Raw genomic sequence first — 18,267 nt, 5'->3', positions numbered from 1 at the left:
GCACTTCACTAAAAAAGGTCCATTGTTTTTGCACTAGTGCAGCCAACAAAGATGACCAGCATGATTTACAGCTCAGGACACCTACGCAGTGGGGCCCATCTGATGCATAACACATCCCACACTACATGCCCATGTAGAGGTCGGGCATGGGACAGAAACTCCAAGCATCAAAAATCATGTGAAATTTTAGAGCTTGCCTTTCAAATTGGCCATTGTAAGTGCAGTTTCTATAGTCCACTTCTTACTCCATCATAGGCATTGGCAACACAACATCGTTTCACCATAGACAACAGATAACCACGAAAAAGCTAAAATTCATAACCACGATCGCATGAGTGTGGGGCCCATACGTGATAGAATCTAGTATCTGTGTGACCTCTCATTTAATTTTACCAAGAAAAGGAGATGTAACATAAATGTAGTGCGCCACATGAGTTATGTTAACAGTGTTCTATCATGTATGAGATTCGCAGCAGACCCTGAAGAGATTTTTATTCTCTCTCTCTCTCTCTCTCTCTCTCTCTCTCTCTCTCTCTCTCTCTCTGTGTTCCTTTTTTTTTTTTTTCCTAACGACTTGGGATTTGAAAATCCAAGAAAAATGCAAGGGTGACTTACAGGACTGCTTGGCTTTGCATTTTTGGGGTCCCATTCAGGTGGGTGACTTGAAGGATTTTCCCTTCCCCAATTTCAAGCTGTTTTGTGGCTGGGATTGAAATTGCAGCTGTGTTCTCATCTCCTTCTGCTGGAGGATACGATCTCCCACTAGCGACCACGAGATCTTTTATTGCCCCCTTGAGGTCCGTGTCCTCTGCCAAAGACTCTAGTGTTACATGTACACCTGTATCCGCCAAAACAAGCAAGTAGACGTGAGTCCCACCAATGATCAAATATGGTTTGCTACCGTGCTGAGCGTCAGAATCATACAGTTTGTGGATTCTCCCAATTCTGTACATGTAGGGCCCATGGTTCAATGATCTATACCACTGATCCTATGGGTCCCACCATCGGAGAATCTGCAAAAGATCTCCAAGATTAAAATATCCTCCTTTTCAAAATCTGGCCCTTTTCGGTTGAATGCAGACCATCTCTGTATTAATTTCCTAACCATTTATTAATGGCTCCAATCAAAGGGTTGGGATCTTCCATTTGGGTGGTGTTTGGGGAATCCCTATCCATGTGAGGCCCACCCATAACAGCAATAGTCTGGACCAAGGTTTGAAAATCAGTTTCGATGGAGTAACATATTGCTGACCACCACAACTGAGCCATATAGGGCTGATGCAGGCCGGTACTAGCCATACTGTTCGTGGACAAAATCAGCCCATAGCAGGTGATACGCATCGATTCAAACGATAGTTAAGATCTTGTTCTGGACAACTGAACCATGGTCACAACATGTATAGAATTGGAATTATCAAAAACTGTACTAACATGAGGCTTAGGTTCTTATGATCCATATTTGATGACATTTCCTCTTCAATGTACCAAAAATGTAATGGCTTGAAAAGAGGACTTATTTTGTTTAGACTAACACAACACAACAGAATGAAGAAAAGATATGGCTTGATTGCACAAAACAATAGTCTTAAGTTCTTTGGAATTTACATGCCTAGACAGCAGTATGATGGAAGCTCCCATGGTGAGTCGGTCAAAAATTATGTGAGATTTTTTTTGGGTATTTGCATTTTCCCGTAAAATACCAGATTATCATCATAAAATCTTGCCTTATTCCAACCATAGTTCTAAAACTAGCTGACTCGACTCGAAAGTTGTTCAAGTCAACTCAACTCAGCAAGATTTTAAGCCAGGTCCTCTGGAAACCAAGTCTGTAGACTGGCTCGGCCCAGAAACAAGAAGACTCATCAAGTCAACTTGCAAACTCTGAGTCACTCAGCTTGTGAAATTGGCATCATTAGAAATGAAAATGCGCAGGGAAGATGAATCGAGCTCCCAACCTCTGTTAGAAATAGTAACACTCCACCACTGGGATATGCAGCACTTTGATGTTAGACATCTCATATTATAATACTTAAATTAAAATAAACTATTTAAAATATTCTTTATAATAACAAATATAATAATTTATACCTGTTAAATATCCAATCGAGTCAGTTCGAGTCATCAAGTTGACCCCGACCAGAAAGAACATCGAGGCAAGTAGAGCTTTTGGGTTCTTATACTATGATCCTAACTAAATGGGGTCAGGCACAAGAATCCTGTCTGCCATTCCACTCTATCAAGGATGCCACCCTCCATTAAACCACTTACCAATAAGAATGTTCTATTCAATTTCTTGGAAAAGAACTTCAATTTTTATTTATTATTTGTTTTTTTTTGAAAAAAAAAAAAGAAATTGAAAAGAACTTCAATTTCTTGGCTTCCTTTTCTAATGATAAGAAATGGACTATAGGAGAGGAAGGTAATCCCTAGCTAAATGTATAATTGTTTTGAGTTTGATACTTTGTTTAGTAATGAATAATATTTTTAAAACCAAATAAAATGCATATTTTCTAGTATGGACCCACACTTGAGTCTGGACACGATTCTTATCCAAACCCCATCCCAAATCCGGATTCATGAACAAAATTAGATCCGATGTTGACAGGACCCGGTTGGATGCCCAAATCTGATAAAATATAGGTCCAGTACCGCATACACAGTACCCGTATCTAAACCTGAAAGGATCAAAACATGAATCGGCACCTCCAACTCACACACATCCGTGTCCCTCACACAACCCAAGGTATTAAAAACAGTTAGGTGGGAACCTTTACGCGTTACAGGGCCATAACGGCAGTTACAATATGGCTCCCTAATGGGTTTTTTAAGTAAAAAGAAAAAACCACCTGTAACAGTCGTTATGGGGCCCTTTACAGCTTGTATCGTAAAGGTGACAACAGTGACCGTTACGGGCACTATTACCATTATTGAATACCTTGGCGCAACCTGAAGCCTACTATTTTGGCTTGGAATTTCTGGTTTAGTGGTCTTCCAAACACACCCTTAACATGCTAGTTCACATGCACATGCGTGTATGCAAATCACACTTGAATGGAGATTCAGTAGAGAAACTTTTACGTACGAAATCGCCAGTAGTGCTTTGGATTGGTAGGATCATTGATTGTCTCTTCCACTGCAGGCCGTGTTGTATATTCTTCTTTCAACGCTATCAAGTCCTGAACACATGAATGAAACACCAGTTTGGATGCACATTGGAATATCGCCTCACTCATGGTCCTACTCAACTAGAAGAACCCTGCTATGGTTACTAGTAAGCATGGGATCAGGCAGCTCATCAAGTGGACCTGCTATTTATATGTCACATTCCAAACTTAAGTCGATCTGGTCATCAAGTGAGCTGCATGTGTACATCATCACTATGCTGACCATCTTTTTCAAAAAAAAAAACAAAAAAAAAAAACAAAAAAACAAAAAAACAAAAAACACAAAAACAAAAAATGGTAGCAAAGCCAGCTTATTTTTGGGCAACTGAACAAAATATATGGTGCGGTCCACTTGATGAATGACCCAACCTGGATCTCAGAAACATGATCCTAGCAAGTTGCCTATGCATTTCTCCAATAAGAAACATACACGTTTATTTCCTTTGATTCATATATAGGTCAACATAAAGAAAAGAGCATCTTTGCAAATGCTCTCTTTTTACCTGGAGAGGGAAAATTGCCCACATCGAAGGAGCATCGAAATGTTGTTGTAGGATGAAGTACACAACATCAGGAACACAACGAGCAGGTGGTTCGTCATTTGATCCGACTATGGTCCTATAAAAACTATGCCTTCTCTCCTCATTTTCTTCCCACCAAGCACGCAGAGTTGAGCAATCGTGGCATGACGGAGCACACACCTAAAGCATCAAAATGACCGACTTACGTTCAGGCATTTTGTCTTTGGAGAAATTGATCTTATACAATTAGGAAAAGACACTTGTCTGCAGAAATATGCGTAACACATACCATGCATTTTACATTCTAGGAGAGTATTTGGTAAGGCATAAGTAATCATATAAAGCAACAGATGGCAATGAATGGAATAAGGTATTTCTGCAAATGAGGAATTATGGGGTGATGAGCCTCAACAAAGGCACAGGATTCCATACATGTGAAGCCTGTGATACAGTGATCCAAACCCTTCAACAACCCAGCTACAATAGACAACTGCAATGTACACTCTACCCTAATACACCACATTATTGTGTTTATAAGATAGGCCTACCCCAACCAAAGATAGCATTACAGGATGCGGCTATACCCAAAAAATATAAAGGTAAATAGAAGGAATTAGTTATACAATCCTTGAGCATAAGTGTGCACAACATGCTAGTGTTTTGAGTTAGGAAAAGAGGGTCCATGATTCAGTTATCTAGACAATTTGGGGGTTGGGCCTCACTGTGGATGGACCATGCACGCACAAAAAAAAATAAAAATAATAATAAATAATAAATAATAAATAATAAAAAATCCTAGTGTGGAGGATCCACCAATCATGGACCCTTTTTGGGTTGAATGTGGACTGTTGCCGTATTTCTCTTCTTGACTGTTATTTGCATGAAAAAATCGCAAGGTTAGACTGTCCTATGTAAGTGATGTTTTGGGCATGGGCCATCCAATATGGAGCCTGAGAAACCAATGGTCTGAATCAGTAAACTGAGGGCCCCACTTGTACAAAACCCGAGAACAACTGCATATGCTCATGCCAAGAATCATATAATTCCTTGGTCCATAAACCCATCAACAATACACTCCAGAATTGCAATTCCATGTACAAATATACTAAGGTTAGAAGAGCTTACCGTCATGTAGTTGTATTGAGATGGGATACCAAACTCCAAACCAGGTTCACTCGGCATTCGTTGAATGCGTAGACCTATTAATCCCAACTCTTGCATAACCTGGAAAAGCATTAACATGATCAAAATTCACAAATTTGGTGGACCTTTTGCTCAACATTGACATTAAAGAACGACAGAGATGAACATACAGGATGAACACAAGAAGGAATAAGCCCCAGATCTTCTCCGCATGCCAACATATCTGATGAGTTCAAGAGGATGGGCAGAGTCTTCAGTGCATTTTGGCGCCAAAGATCTTCTTGCCGATAGAAATAGTAATCATAGTACAGTCTTTTCAGAACATTTTTACTGTATCAAGGGACAACAAGTGAGAAGATGCAACTTCTTGGATAGCAGATAATAACATACATCACCATCTTATACTACAATCAATGAATGGAAAGGATCCAGTGCTGTCACTTATATATAATTTAGTTCTCAAAAGCTCAATCTTTGTACATAGGGCATACATGTAACACGTATGCACTGCTCAGCTGGGCCATATCATGGAAAGGTCAGACAATCCAATTGGAGGACCTCTCATTATTGTAAATGTATAGCAATAAGAAAATCTGATCCAATAGTGACATCAAATGGGTACAAGTTATCCAATCAGTGGTTTGTATCATCAGACATGAATTTTTGGGTATCGCCCATTGATGATAGGGCCCAACAGATGAGTGGTCCACTTCACATACATGTATCCATGCGTATAAATCATTCAGACAAAATGGATCCATGTAAACAAAGATACAAAGCTCGATAGATGTAGTTGTAAGTATTCAGCACAGGATCCTTACCAATAAATGTAACATAAAATCTTTCTAGTAATGAGTTGGAAATGCGGTAACCAGCAGCCCCACAGTACCAGTGACCATCTATTTCATTAAATTCTTGAAGAATGTTATTTCCAACCCCACAGTGTAATTTGGTCGTAGCAAGTTCTCTGAGTGCTCTTGACCATTAAAATATCCTCATGGAGTGGAAGTATCAATTTTATGGGCTGGAAATATTACTTCACATTCTTAAATTACATTATTTAGAAAATTTTCAATAAATATGAAGTCAGCACACAAAAACACAACTAGAGATAATCTTTAGCATGGCTCATGTACCTGTGATCATCCAAGTCCTTAAAACTCGATGTATCTTCGAGATTAAAGCGAGGATAAAATTTCCTTGGGTCCTCTGGATCTCGGATGAGAACAATATTCTACAAAACCAATCAAATAATGTCTTTCAGCATCAAAGGGCTGTCACAAAGTAAAATATGTGAAACCAAATTTTTTGGTATTCTATGTTTGGGTTAATGATGCTTGGATCTTTTGGACTCCTCTACACAGTCGGATATGCCAAAACTGATATTGCTATGGGATCTATCTATGATATGGCTTAGTGGCACCTGTATATTTATATTAAAAATAGTAACAAAGAACATATTACAAATTAAAATTAATTTGATAGAAAGTATTAAAATATATGCCTCGTCCTTCAACCCTTAGATTTGGGGACAAGCGAGTCAGACATTTAGACCATAGCTGTATGCAACACCCACACCCATAGACCATACCCAAATAATATAATTGAGGGTAATGATATGTCACACCCATACCCAAACAACATAGTTGAGGGTAATAATGTGTCACACACATACCCAAAATAACATAGTTGAGGGTAATGACATGTGGGCATGTGTTGAAGTGCACTTGAAAGCAGCACACGAAACATATGGCATGGAATCGTAACCTTGATGACCTCCATAATAATATAGTCTACCTTTAGAAGATCGAAGAGGTCACTACGTATCTTGTCTTCTTTTTCGAGCCACAATGACCTTTCAGCACTTAATTTAAGTTTGGAAAGAATTTTCTTCTCCGTATTGCATTCCTCCTTGAACTACAACAATCAAAATAGGTTAGCCCTTCACCACTATCATTTTTTAATTTAATAATTTACATTGAAAAGCTTATCAACATGTATGAGAATGTCCAGTATCATTTTTTTAATAGATCAAATAGACCTTCACCAGTTAAAGCATACAAAGACTTGTATCCATACAGTATCCATACATTCCAACCACAAATCATAACATTGAGAAAATACTAGTTGGAGTTCATGGGTTCTTGTCGATTGATACAAGATTATTTTGAATTGAAACCACTAACACAGTAAGTAGTTAATAAGTTTGAGATGTGTGTGCCTGTGTATTAGGTTCCAATATTATACAAAATTTATACAGTTTTCATTTATTTCTATTTATTTATCAAGATACACTTTTCTATCTAGTATCTATGAATAATATTTCTTCAAAACTTAATATAAATTTCTAGGCATGTTGGCATGTCAGGATTGCTGAGGATCCCATTTAGCTCCAAGGTTTGCACATGTAGTTATTTCTGGACCATGGGCCGTTTCTTATTCTCTTCTTATTTCTCTTTTTATTTTTCTTTCTTTTGTTTTTCCTCTTTTGCCATGTGTTCCAAGGTTATTTTATGTAGTTTGGGACATCACTTAATATAAAAAAGGGGCTGGACATCCAGCCCTAGCTGAAGTTTTTCTATCACAATGGCTTTCTTCTCTCTGAAATCCAGCCCTAGTTAAAGTTTTTCTATACCAAAGGCTTTCTTCTCTTTGATATAGAATTTAAGCAAAAAAGCTCCTAGGGTTTTCTCCTCATCCCTCCTCCTTGATCTCTCATTTTTCTTCTTCATTTCTCTTCCTTTCTTTCTTCTTCTCAGATTTTTCTCTTGGTTTGAGAGTCGTTGCAGCCTAATCAGCGTTTGAAAGTAATTAATGATGAGGGATCTTGCAGTAGTTTCTAATTTTCTTTTGAGGGTTGCTGGGCATTCAGTTTTTATTGGGTTTTGGGGTTGTTTCTTCCATTTTTTTAGAAATTGGTTTGTGGCAGGTAGGTTGGCTGGATATTTTCATTTGGACATTTTTTTGGATTCTTTTGTTTCCAATTTACAGTGATTCTTTTGCAGCCAGCAATCAGGTGTTTGAGAATTGTTTTTCTTGTTTAAGATTATCAGGATTTATTGATATTTGGTGGTTTAGCCGTAAGATCCTCTTATCCACTTTTGTCATTTGATTTGGAGCTACAAGGATTTGAGCCTCTGTTGAGACTCAAATATTGCATAATTTTCCCCATTTATATCTTGGTTTTATGAACATGAATCAGCTTAATGTTCTATTTTACACATGTATGTGTTGCAAGGTGAATTTAAGAGCTTGGATTGAAAAATGGTGTTAAAAGCATGGATTTGATGCTCAAGAATCACCAAGGCAAGGGATAGATCTTAGGAGACCAAGATTGAAGAATTCACATGCCAAAGATCCAAGAAAACCAAGTGAGGAATGAAAAGAATCAAAGATTTGAAGTGAAGAATCCCGAAATCGTCCTGAAAAAGCGTATTTTGAGGATCTAAAGTCTATTTTGGGAAACTGCACAGCGGGAAATCTATTTTAAACAAACTGTGCAGCGAGAAGTCTATTTTGAAAAACTGCGTAAATTTGAGGCGGTTTCTAGAGTTTTCCAACTTTGTACGAAAATTGGAGTTCCCCACTTATAAATAGGGCTTCCTAGGGCATTCCTAAGCATCATTAAAAGCATTCAAGAGCAAGATTTAGGGTTTTTAAAGGGTTTTCAATTTTATAAGTTGTTTTTTTTACTTTTAGATATTTTCTATTTGCATTTATTTCTTTCTTGTTGCTTTCTTTCTCTATTCTAATTATGTTTTTCTAAGTTCCTTCTAACCCAAGCTAGAAGGTAAGCACATGGGTTTAATAATTTTTTAAATTATGATGATTGATTGTTGTAATGATAAGAAGAATGGTGTATGCATGTTATCTATTGTTTAGGTTTTGTTTTTTATCCTCTTGTGAGATCCATATGTTTCCATCATATGAGATCCACATTGATGGATAGGCTTACCCTAGATTAATCAGATTTCCTAGATAGGAGAGGTTCTCAACCTGTTAAATTTCTTTGATTTTTATTATTTCATAGATATTGAATACTTAAAATCACTGGCGCTTGAGAATATATGTCAATGGTACAAATCTATGATTTTCTAATCTTTTATGTCATTTATTAAAATATTTAAACCGTTTTATTTTCCGATTAGGCTGACCATAGTACTCAGATCCTAGTTGTGTTATCCAAGTCATCATGATTTTGGAACATTAACCTATGTGTGGAACTTTGAAGCTTGGGTGTTATTTTAATTCAGTTGAATTATATCCATTCAAAAAACCCAAAATCAAATCATCAGTTTAATTTTTATTACTTAGTTGGTTTTGCATTTGATTTTCTCCTTCTCGCAATTCATTTCCCTGTGGGATCAACCCTGTATTCACGGGATATTACATACGAACCTCTGCACTTGGAGGCAAGCAATCAGCCTCCCTCTTCTTTTTTTTTGCCGAGGGGGGGTTCAGATTGCCACAAGCTCTAATTGGTTATAATGGTTTTTTGGTATTGATTGGTGTGGAGTCTTAATATTTGTACTCTTTTAATTGTTCCAAATTAAATATGGGTCTATCATCAACATCTGAGATAGTTAATCCCGTCACCTCAAATATAGAGAGGCTGATAAATTTTGAAAATCCTCGGTTACAGATTACAACTCATAAACTTAAGTCTAGCAATTATTTTCAATGGTCAAAAGCCGTTGAGATATTTGTTATGGGAAAACAGAAGTTGTGATATATAGATGGTAGTATATCAAAACCTCTTATAAATAATCCTTCTTATGGAGAGTAGAACTTGAAATTGAATAATTCGTTAGTAATGTCCAGGCTCCTAAATTCTATGAACCAAAGATTAGTGAATGACTTGTTCTATTGTCCATTGCGCGTGAGATTTGGTTATCTGCTTACGAATTGTATGCTAATTAGAATAATATGACCCGTATTTACAATATTATCAAAAGATTAGTCATTTGAGACATGGAGAGAGATCATTGATCAGTGATTGATTATCATGCTAAGATTAATGGTTTGTAGCAAGAATTGTCTTTCCTGGATAATCTTCAATTCGTTTGTTTTACAGATGCAAGGGCATATAAAAATAGTGTTGAGAAGTCAACACTATTTTAGCCAGTTGTGGTGTGTATGGTGTGTTTTAGCCAATTGCTATGCACTGTTCAATTTTAATAACTGTTTAAACATGCTGTTACTTAAATTATTATTTTTTTTTAAAGAATTTTTTCTAGTTTTATTTTTCTTGATTTGCTTTTTTTAAAAAACTTTTATTCTTACTATTGATCATTTTTTAGTTAAAAAATAGAAGTATCTACATGCGTCCAGCCACACAATACATTACACGCTATTTAAAACAATGTATGAATCAATCTATGGTTTAAAAGAACTGCCAATGTTTAGCGTTCAAGCTACATGTGTGGCCTGCATGATTTTTGGGCAAGATCATATGCATAGGAAGGCCAACTGATGCAAGGGTTGGGTTTGCATGGGCTTCCGAGTGTAGAGGCGTATGTGTGCTCAACAAAACTCAATAAAGGGAACATCAACAAGTACAGGCAAGGGAAAAAGTTGCACCAACAAGGGCTTTACTATGGAACTAGAACTTTGTCATTATGTAAACCAAGATAATAACTGAAAGAGGAATGCTACTACGACGTACTTCTCTATTTGTAAATATGGTATCAAGATTGTTCAGTTGGTAAACCAACATATAGATGGGCTACATCTGAAACATTCGTCATTTTTCAGCATAGAAAGAAAAAGACACAGAACAAGAAATGGAGAGGAAAGGCATCAAAACATAATTTGCCAAGAAACTTATTTAGAAGGGAAGTTCTGGGACAGTTCACCCAAGAGATCGACAAGATGATTAGCAGAATAGTTTCACAAGTGCACAAAATCCAGCAATTCATCAGGTGGACCAACTGTGACCATCCCTCAAAAATCAGGCTAGTCCCGTTATCAGGCCACATGCATAGGAGAAACATGGATGGTTAGCCAACAAATAGATGAACTATTCCACATTCAACTTACATGTTGCTCAACTGATGAGTGAACAAGCTTGATCTTTCAGCCAGGGCATATTCACAGTAGGTCCCACCTGATGAGTGGCCCCGATGTTGTACACATGATCCACACTGGCAGTCTGGCACACTTGCTGTTAATTGCATTGGCATTTCTCTATTCACAGATACGACATTTGTTTGATTCACTAGAGGCAATCAAATAGTAGGAATAATGACGTTTGGTTTGAACTTGAATGACCACATACAACAACATAGTTGGCCAACCAATATCATATGATACATCTGGTTGGCGGATGGAAAAGATGGATGTTGATAATGAATGATTATGTTCTCAATTCTTTACCCACATCCACAATCAACGACTTCACAACTTTATAGGAAAACAAAATATTAAAATCCAGGTAAAAATTGCCCATGAATCATTGGCAACTACAACAAAAAGAAATGCCATTGTGAATCTGTGATGCACACATCAAAGAAGTCTTATCCAGTTTCGTACTCGTCTTATGCATCGAAAAATGTATGGTGACCGATAACCTTGATCTTGTGGCCACCAAGCGGATGGTCGACAGGAAAAAGGTCACAATGATTGGACAACTCTGACCGTTCAGTTGTGAGTTCTGACAACTGGATATATGCTGTTGGCCCATTTCAAGTAAGCCTTTCCTTTGTCAGGCCACTGATTGGATGGATAACACTGACTCCAATCCTCCATTTTTGCAAGATTGCACATCTGCACGGCTGTGCTGGCCCACCAGATCCTGCTCTTCATCCACAAGCACCACATGATAGTAGCACATGGTCTTAGTACAATATCATGCATGTGAAGGTGCCTTGTTTGCAAAGAGCGACGGCAAGGAACAAAAATCAAGCCATGGGGAACAAAAAGATAATAAGATATTGGAAAACCACAACAATGATAATCACCTCATAGAAGTTCTTTTGATATTCATTTAAAAAGTTTGAAGCAATGACTGTCCAGAAAGCTCCAAACTTTTCCTGAAATACTCAAAGGTAGACAATCAGAATGTAGAAATAGAAGTTAATTAGAGAAAATAACAGGGTAGAAAAAATTCAGTGGGAAAATAAAACTTCATAGGGAGACAACACAAACCTGCAAAAATTCTTGTTGAATATATGGACGGCTCAAACGATCAAAATCCCATATCCCCTCCCTCTCAAGCTCTTCCTACAAAGGAAGCATTAGCAGCTGAATAGAGTGAGAGACTGGGTTTTAGACTCAAAGACTTGGATTAATTTGTTTGGTCTTGAGTAGAGATGGGGGAGCGGGGCACCCATGGTATCAAAGTGGATCAGGTAGTGCCGAATCCAAGTCAACTCGTCCAAGTCTTAAAACCATGGTGAGAAAACATGAACAGAGATTGGTTTGGGAACTTCCATTTCACCCAACAACTCACTCATTCTTAATACAACAGGTTGCACATTGTATCAGGTTGTTTGCCCCCAACGATTCAAGATGGTCTTTCACCCAAACAACAAGGCATTACTTGGCAAGGACTAACAATGTTTACAAATGATATTCCACGCACATCATCTGATATGCCCTGAGACGTCATGGTTTTGGAGCCGGCTGATACATGCTCAAAGAACAAGCTTGAGGACCTTGCTTGACATAGCATACAATGATTGAAGTGAAGGAACATAATACCTGACTTAGAGGGATTGATGGTCGGAATTTTCCAAGTAAACCAGTAATAGCATGTTCAGGAAGCTCCCAGATTCTAAAGAAGCCCAAGATATGATCGATTCTGTACGCCGTGAAATATTTCGACATCTGTAAGGCCAAGAGAAAATGCCATCAGGAAGAAATAGTGCAGATAAAAGAGAACATGTTTTCCAATGTGACATGGAGGAGAAATATGGGGTCCTGATGCATCAAAACATCTCGTGTTCTGATGCTCAAGGTTCATTGATGTAGGACGCATTTGTTCAATTATCCAGAACATTGATTTGATGAAAACCACCATTAATGAGGATGCACCAACATTTTCCCATTGGAAATTACCCTAGCCATCCAATCTTTGGACTCCTTCAGACCATTGCTGTAATTTTTATTCTTAAACATCAACTACTAGGCCACTATTCAAAGGGTTATTATCTTCCAATTGGGGAGATATTTGGTGGGGCCCATCAAATTATTGGTCTGGATCTCCAAACTATAGGCCCCACTCGTACTAGCACCATAAGGACACGTACACATCCTGATACATCAAAACCCTACAGATCCTACTTAATGAGAGTAAATAAAGCAAGAAACCTGCGTCAAACGAGCACGCCACCAAGCATAGTTATCTTTTGACATTTCCTCCCAATTATAAGTGGGGAAACCCCAATTCTGCCCGTTTTTATCAAAGTAATCAGGAGGTGCTCCAGTAGATGTGTTCATACGGAATAAATTCGGATACACCCAGGTGTCGACGCTATTCCTGTCCACGCCAATCGGAAGGTCTCCCTTCAAGACTACTTTTTTCCTTCTTGCATAAGCTGCGGCTTCTGACAACTGCCAAGCAATATGATGGTTTCACAGTATGGCACAAAGAAGGCTTGGTGTCCAAATGCAACTGCTACCTAAGGAAGCTTTTTAGTAACAAGACACTAAAAGATTGGGTTTGTCTTTACTTACTTGCTGATATAAATGGAACTGTATATAGTAATGGAAGCGAATGACATCATAGTGCAAACTATCCTTTGAAACAAGCTTCTCGAGCTGAAAGCACAAAGAATGTTATTAGGAGGTTGATGAGAAAGACTTCTCAAGAACCTATCATGTCTAAGGATCCCTAGCATGCAACACAACGTCCTTGAATAACTATAGGGGAAACAAAAAATGGGATAAGGCAGTGGGCATTTAAATTAACAATTTACTAATTGTATGCAAGGGCAGACATGCCCACATGTCACACCTCATGATATTGTAGCCACCCGTCAGCTGATCCCCATGATATGTGTGCCCCAGCCCAAGGATCAGACAGGTCCATTCATCAGGTGGGCCAAACTTTGTATGCGTGCTGTCAGCCAATTTCTTTAATTATACATTTTTTTCATCACTATGGCCCACCTGATGAGTGGAGTGACCTGACTTTGGAACATATATGAAATAAGCACTATAAAAATGGATGGCTTGGATCCCTCACATGACATGCCATACTGCATGTGTAAGCATAAAGGGCCCGGTATAGAGATGCCAATGTTTTAGGACTAATATGCAAGGTGTAAGCCTCGAGGCTTGAGCATAAACCTTATGAATATCTTAATTTCAATTACAATATTTAAATTTAAAAAAAAAAAGAAGAAGCAGAAACTGTGTAAGTATAAATAGAAAATAAATTAGAAAAAAAAAGAAGAGAAAACCGTGCATCATTTTGTTAGAACAACCATTAAGAGAAGAAGTCCCTCCTCCATTACGATTTAAGAAAAGAAAACGAAAAGAATCTCTCCTCATTCATTAACATTAGTTGCTCGTTGCAAGTTGGGCTACAGTATGATGGTGGAATAAATTGTTGGGCAACGAGAAGAGAAAAAACCTAAAGTGGTAGTATTTTTCTCCTTCAAAATTATAGTTTGCCTTTACATACATGAAAACGTAGTGGTAATGACGTAACGACTTTTAAAATGTAAGAGAGATGCATGCACCTCAAACATGAGGCACAATTTGAGGCATGAGGTGTAATCCTCATGTATGCCTCACAATTTGATGTGTTAGCCTCCGAGCCAAGAGGTATAATATACCTCAAAGGCCTTTTAAAAACGCTACCATATGCACATAGAACTAGCAAACCTCTTTAAATAGACACTTCCTCAAAAGCTTCAGCTGGAACATTTTAAGATGCTCAAGGAATGAGGCATGGGCTTACCTTTTCTTTTGAATAATGACCAAAACGACCCCATTGGGTATGATCAGACGTTTCAAAGAAATCCCGCAAGAAACAAAAGGCTGCATAGGGTTTTAACCATTCCTGCGCATCAAAGCACATGAGGCATTTAAAATACCATACTCAATTCAGTTCGCAAAAGCATGAATTCAATGAACTTAAAGTTGAGATTGCTATACAAAGAAAACTAAGTTAAACAACTATATTATGAAAGCTAGAATAATCTGATGAAGAGATGCAACAGTAGAGACACCTCATTCTCGGAAAAGAATTTCTGGAAGGAAGTGGAGGCGAGTATTGCATCCTTCTCTATATCAAAAATTTTCTTGGCAATCGAAAGCTTTGCAGCCATTGTAGCCTCATAGTCGACATCCTACAAATACACATTGAGATGATGAATTATGCAGAACTGTGTAAAAACAAATTAATTAGCCGGCCTTTTTCTTTTTTATTTTCTTTCTTGTCCTTTTCAGAGCCTTGCTAAGGAAATTTGCATGAAGATGATTTTCACAGCATTTACACCAATGTGCCATCTGTCTGCTCAACAGATGAGGCCCACTGTTGAGATAGGTGGTTAGAAGGGTCTTTTTGTAATATGGGCACCAGTAAGGGGTTATTTTTCTAAAAGTGTTTATATATATTAGAAAGGGGGTTCAAATCGTCCCTCGGTTTCTTTCGCTTAAAACTTCCTCTTTTCTTCTCCTCTTCTACTCCTCTTCTTCTCCTTCCATATCTCTTGCTAGGGCTCAATCTCTATTTCTTATTGGTATCAAAGCCGGAAAACATCTGTGTTTTTCCATCTACAGGGAGCAGTTGCTGGTCATGAAAGCATAGGGCTGTATGGCTGACGTCAATAGTCATATGGCCTCATGTTTTGGGCTTGATGAGTATTGATCTGATTCGCCCTATTTCTTTTTATTTTTGGGCGAAGTTGCAGCGGATTTGATGACGATTTGGAAGTCGTACAACCTTTCTTCCGGAAATTCTGAAAAAATACAGTTTTGAGTTATCCTATCCATACTTCAAGGCAGGGATCTTTTGAAGAACTGAGATATGAAGGTTAATCCCTAAAGATTTTCTCACATCATTGGTTATGGTCTCACTCAATTCAGTGGAATCTTGAGTCAGTTGTGAAGTCTTTGTGAAGGTATGCTGCCGCCCCCTACCAAATCTCATTCAAGATTTTCTCGTTTTTACTGATTTTTCCCAGAGTTCCACGGAAACAAAATCAGAATTTTTAAACAGTATTTTTTGCTATGCTTTGAAGAATATAAGGAATTATTTCTATAGGAAAATGTCGACCACCGGTGGCTCAGAGTCTACATCTAATGCTTTTGGGGCCTCAAGTTCTATGTCAATCATAGGTGGTTATGGTGACAACCCTAGTGTGTAAATCACAACTATGAAGTTGGACGGCACTAATTTTCTTAAATAGTCTCAATTCACTAAGATGTATATTGGCGGGCAAGGAAAACTTGAGTATTTGAATGGTAAGGTGAAAGAACCAACTGTGGATGATTCTTCGTATGGTAAGTAGGAGAAAGAAAACTTGATGGTGATGTCTTGGCTACTTAACTCCATACAACTGCATATCAGTAGAGGATTCTTATTCCCATACTCAGCTCAAGAAGTATGTGATAAAGTTACCACTTACTAGAACTTGTTCCCAGTGGTACTGGGTCCTTACTCATGGCTTAGTGGTAGACTCACAAGAGTTTCAACACTAAGGTTTTGGGTTTCAGTACCCATTGTGGTATGTGTGGGTGTGAGGGTGTGTGCGTAAGGCAAACCAAAAAAAAATCCCAGCGGCAGAATATTGCTCATGTCTGTCAGCTATGGCAGGAAATTGCTACTCTTCACCAGGGAGAGAAGAGCTTGGCTAATTGTTATTCCACTCTTCAGGGTTTATGGAAATAGTTGGATCATTATCAGTTACTGCAATGGGAAGATGCTGATAGGGAGAGACATCAAAATAGGTCGAACAAAACAAAATATTCGAAGTCTTATTTAGTTTGTACTCTGAATATGAACGTGACGTGCGGTGCTTCGACAAGAAGCACTCATCCTTGGAGAAAATTGTGAAAAGGGTTAAAAGGATGTTGTAGAGTGGGCTACTGGGCGTCTTTCTGTAGAGCTTAATGTAGTATACTCTATGTTGGAATTGTAATGTTTCCTGGTAGCTGTATTTTTTGTCTTGGCTTTTGCCAAGCTGTTTCTAATAAAGTTCATTCATAATCCTTCAAAAAATAAAAATAAAATAAATATGAGTTGATCGGGTTGCATAGTTTAGAGAGAGATGAGCTTCCTACATTGTACCAAGTTTATTCCCTAGTTCAAAGTGAGGAAAGTCAAAAGGAAGCCATGCGAATAGTTCCATTCAACAACAATCGTTCTGCTTTTACAGTATCTTCTAGTCCCTCTAAAGGTGGAAAAGGATCCAATCAGAAGACTAGAGTGCTTGATGAGAAAGTTAAGATGTGACAGCCTGACATACACAGGAGACTTATTGAGATCTTAATGTAAACCAGTAAATTTCAACCGTCCTGGACAGTCCTCCAATGACCTTCTAGCTGCCTCTGCTCCTCCATCTGAGTGCTACCTCTATCTCCACATCAGCCCCTTCGACTAAGCAGTCCTCAATAGCCTCAAATGGTTTATCTATTACAGAATCGGAACGCCTTCACCGTCTACTTTGCCAATTGGAAGGTCCATCTACTTCTAATTCTTACGCTCAAATAGGTCACATGCCTAACCTTATCAGTCATTAATCATCCAGCCCAGCCCAGATCATTGATTTAGGTGCATCTAATCATATGATAACTGATAGGTAGGTCATCCATTTTTTTTCTCATATAGTCCATCTTCTAGAAAGATAAAATGAGAATTGTTGATGGATCCCTATCCACGATCCATAGGAAGGGTGATATCAAACTTAAGAATCATTTGTCTCTGTCCTCTGCTCTTCATGTTCCAAATTTATCCACAAATTTATTGTCGATTAGTTGTCTTACCAAAAATTTTAACTAATTTTAACTATTGTGTAACTTTCTTTCCTACCCACCATATATTTCCAGGACTTGGTGACAAGGAAAATGATTCGGAGTGGTTGTGAAATAGATGGTCTTTTTACCTTCTGGATATTATCAGTTCTCCTCCAACCCTACAGTCAAGTAGTAGTCTTAGTAAGGATCATAATCAAGCCCAGATTGTCCTCATCAATAGTGGTTAAAGATATTTGTCATTTTAGTCATTAAAGTTGTTATTTTCATATTTGTTTAAGTCCGTTTTGAGTTATAATCTACAGTATGAAGTTTGTGAGTTGTTCAAACATTGTACATCCACTTTTCCTCCAAGTTTGAATAAAAGTTTATTCACGTTTCATATTGTTCATCCTGATGTGTGGGGACCTGCCGACATTGTTTCTAAAGATGCCTATTGCTATTTCATTTGTTTTGTGGATGATTTCTCCCGCTACATCTAGTTATTTTGCATGAAGACTCATGATGCACCAAAT

The 18,267-nt window shown here is 37.9% G+C and overlaps 1 protein-coding gene across 1 annotated transcript in view; it reads right to left on the bottom strand.

Moving 5' to 3' along the window:
• Window positions 1–294: 294 nt before the first annotated feature.
• LOC131227423 (4-alpha-glucanotransferase DPE2) overlaps window positions 295–18,267 on the bottom strand; it is a 31,470-nt gene continuing 13,497 nt past the window's right edge. Inside the window, exons 10-23 of the mRNA XM_058223226.1 lie at window positions 15,007–15,126; window positions 14,736–14,837; window positions 13,505–13,588; window positions 13,139–13,381; window positions 12,530–12,655; window positions 11,975–12,049; window positions 11,788–11,859; window positions 6,626–6,745; window positions 5,965–6,062; window positions 4,999–5,158; window positions 4,811–4,909; window positions 3,668–3,865; window positions 3,083–3,176; window positions 295–838 (exon numbers count right to left, since the gene is read on the bottom strand). Coding sequence (XP_058079209.1) covers window positions 612–838; window positions 3,083–3,176; window positions 3,668–3,865; window positions 4,811–4,909; window positions 4,999–5,158; window positions 5,965–6,062; window positions 6,626–6,745; window positions 11,788–11,859; window positions 11,975–12,049; window positions 12,530–12,655; window positions 13,139–13,381; window positions 13,505–13,588; window positions 14,736–14,837; window positions 15,007–15,126 — 1,818 coding nt within the window. The 3' untranslated portion in view covers window positions 295–611. The remainder of the gene's footprint in view (window positions 839–3,082; window positions 3,177–3,667; window positions 3,866–4,810; window positions 4,910–4,998; window positions 5,159–5,964; window positions 6,063–6,625; window positions 6,746–11,787; window positions 11,860–11,974; window positions 12,050–12,529; window positions 12,656–13,138; window positions 13,382–13,504; window positions 13,589–14,735; window positions 14,838–15,006; window positions 15,127–18,267) is intronic.

Source organism: Magnolia sinica, chromosome 15 (assembly GCF_029962835.1).
Source record: "Magnolia sinica isolate HGM2019 chromosome 15, MsV1, whole genome shotgun sequence".
Taxonomy (NCBI): domain Eukaryota; kingdom Viridiplantae; phylum Streptophyta; class Magnoliopsida; order Magnoliales; family Magnoliaceae; genus Magnolia; species Magnolia sinica.
Note: the sequence above shows the minus strand (reverse complement) of the source record. Positions and strands in the feature narration are given on the sequence as shown.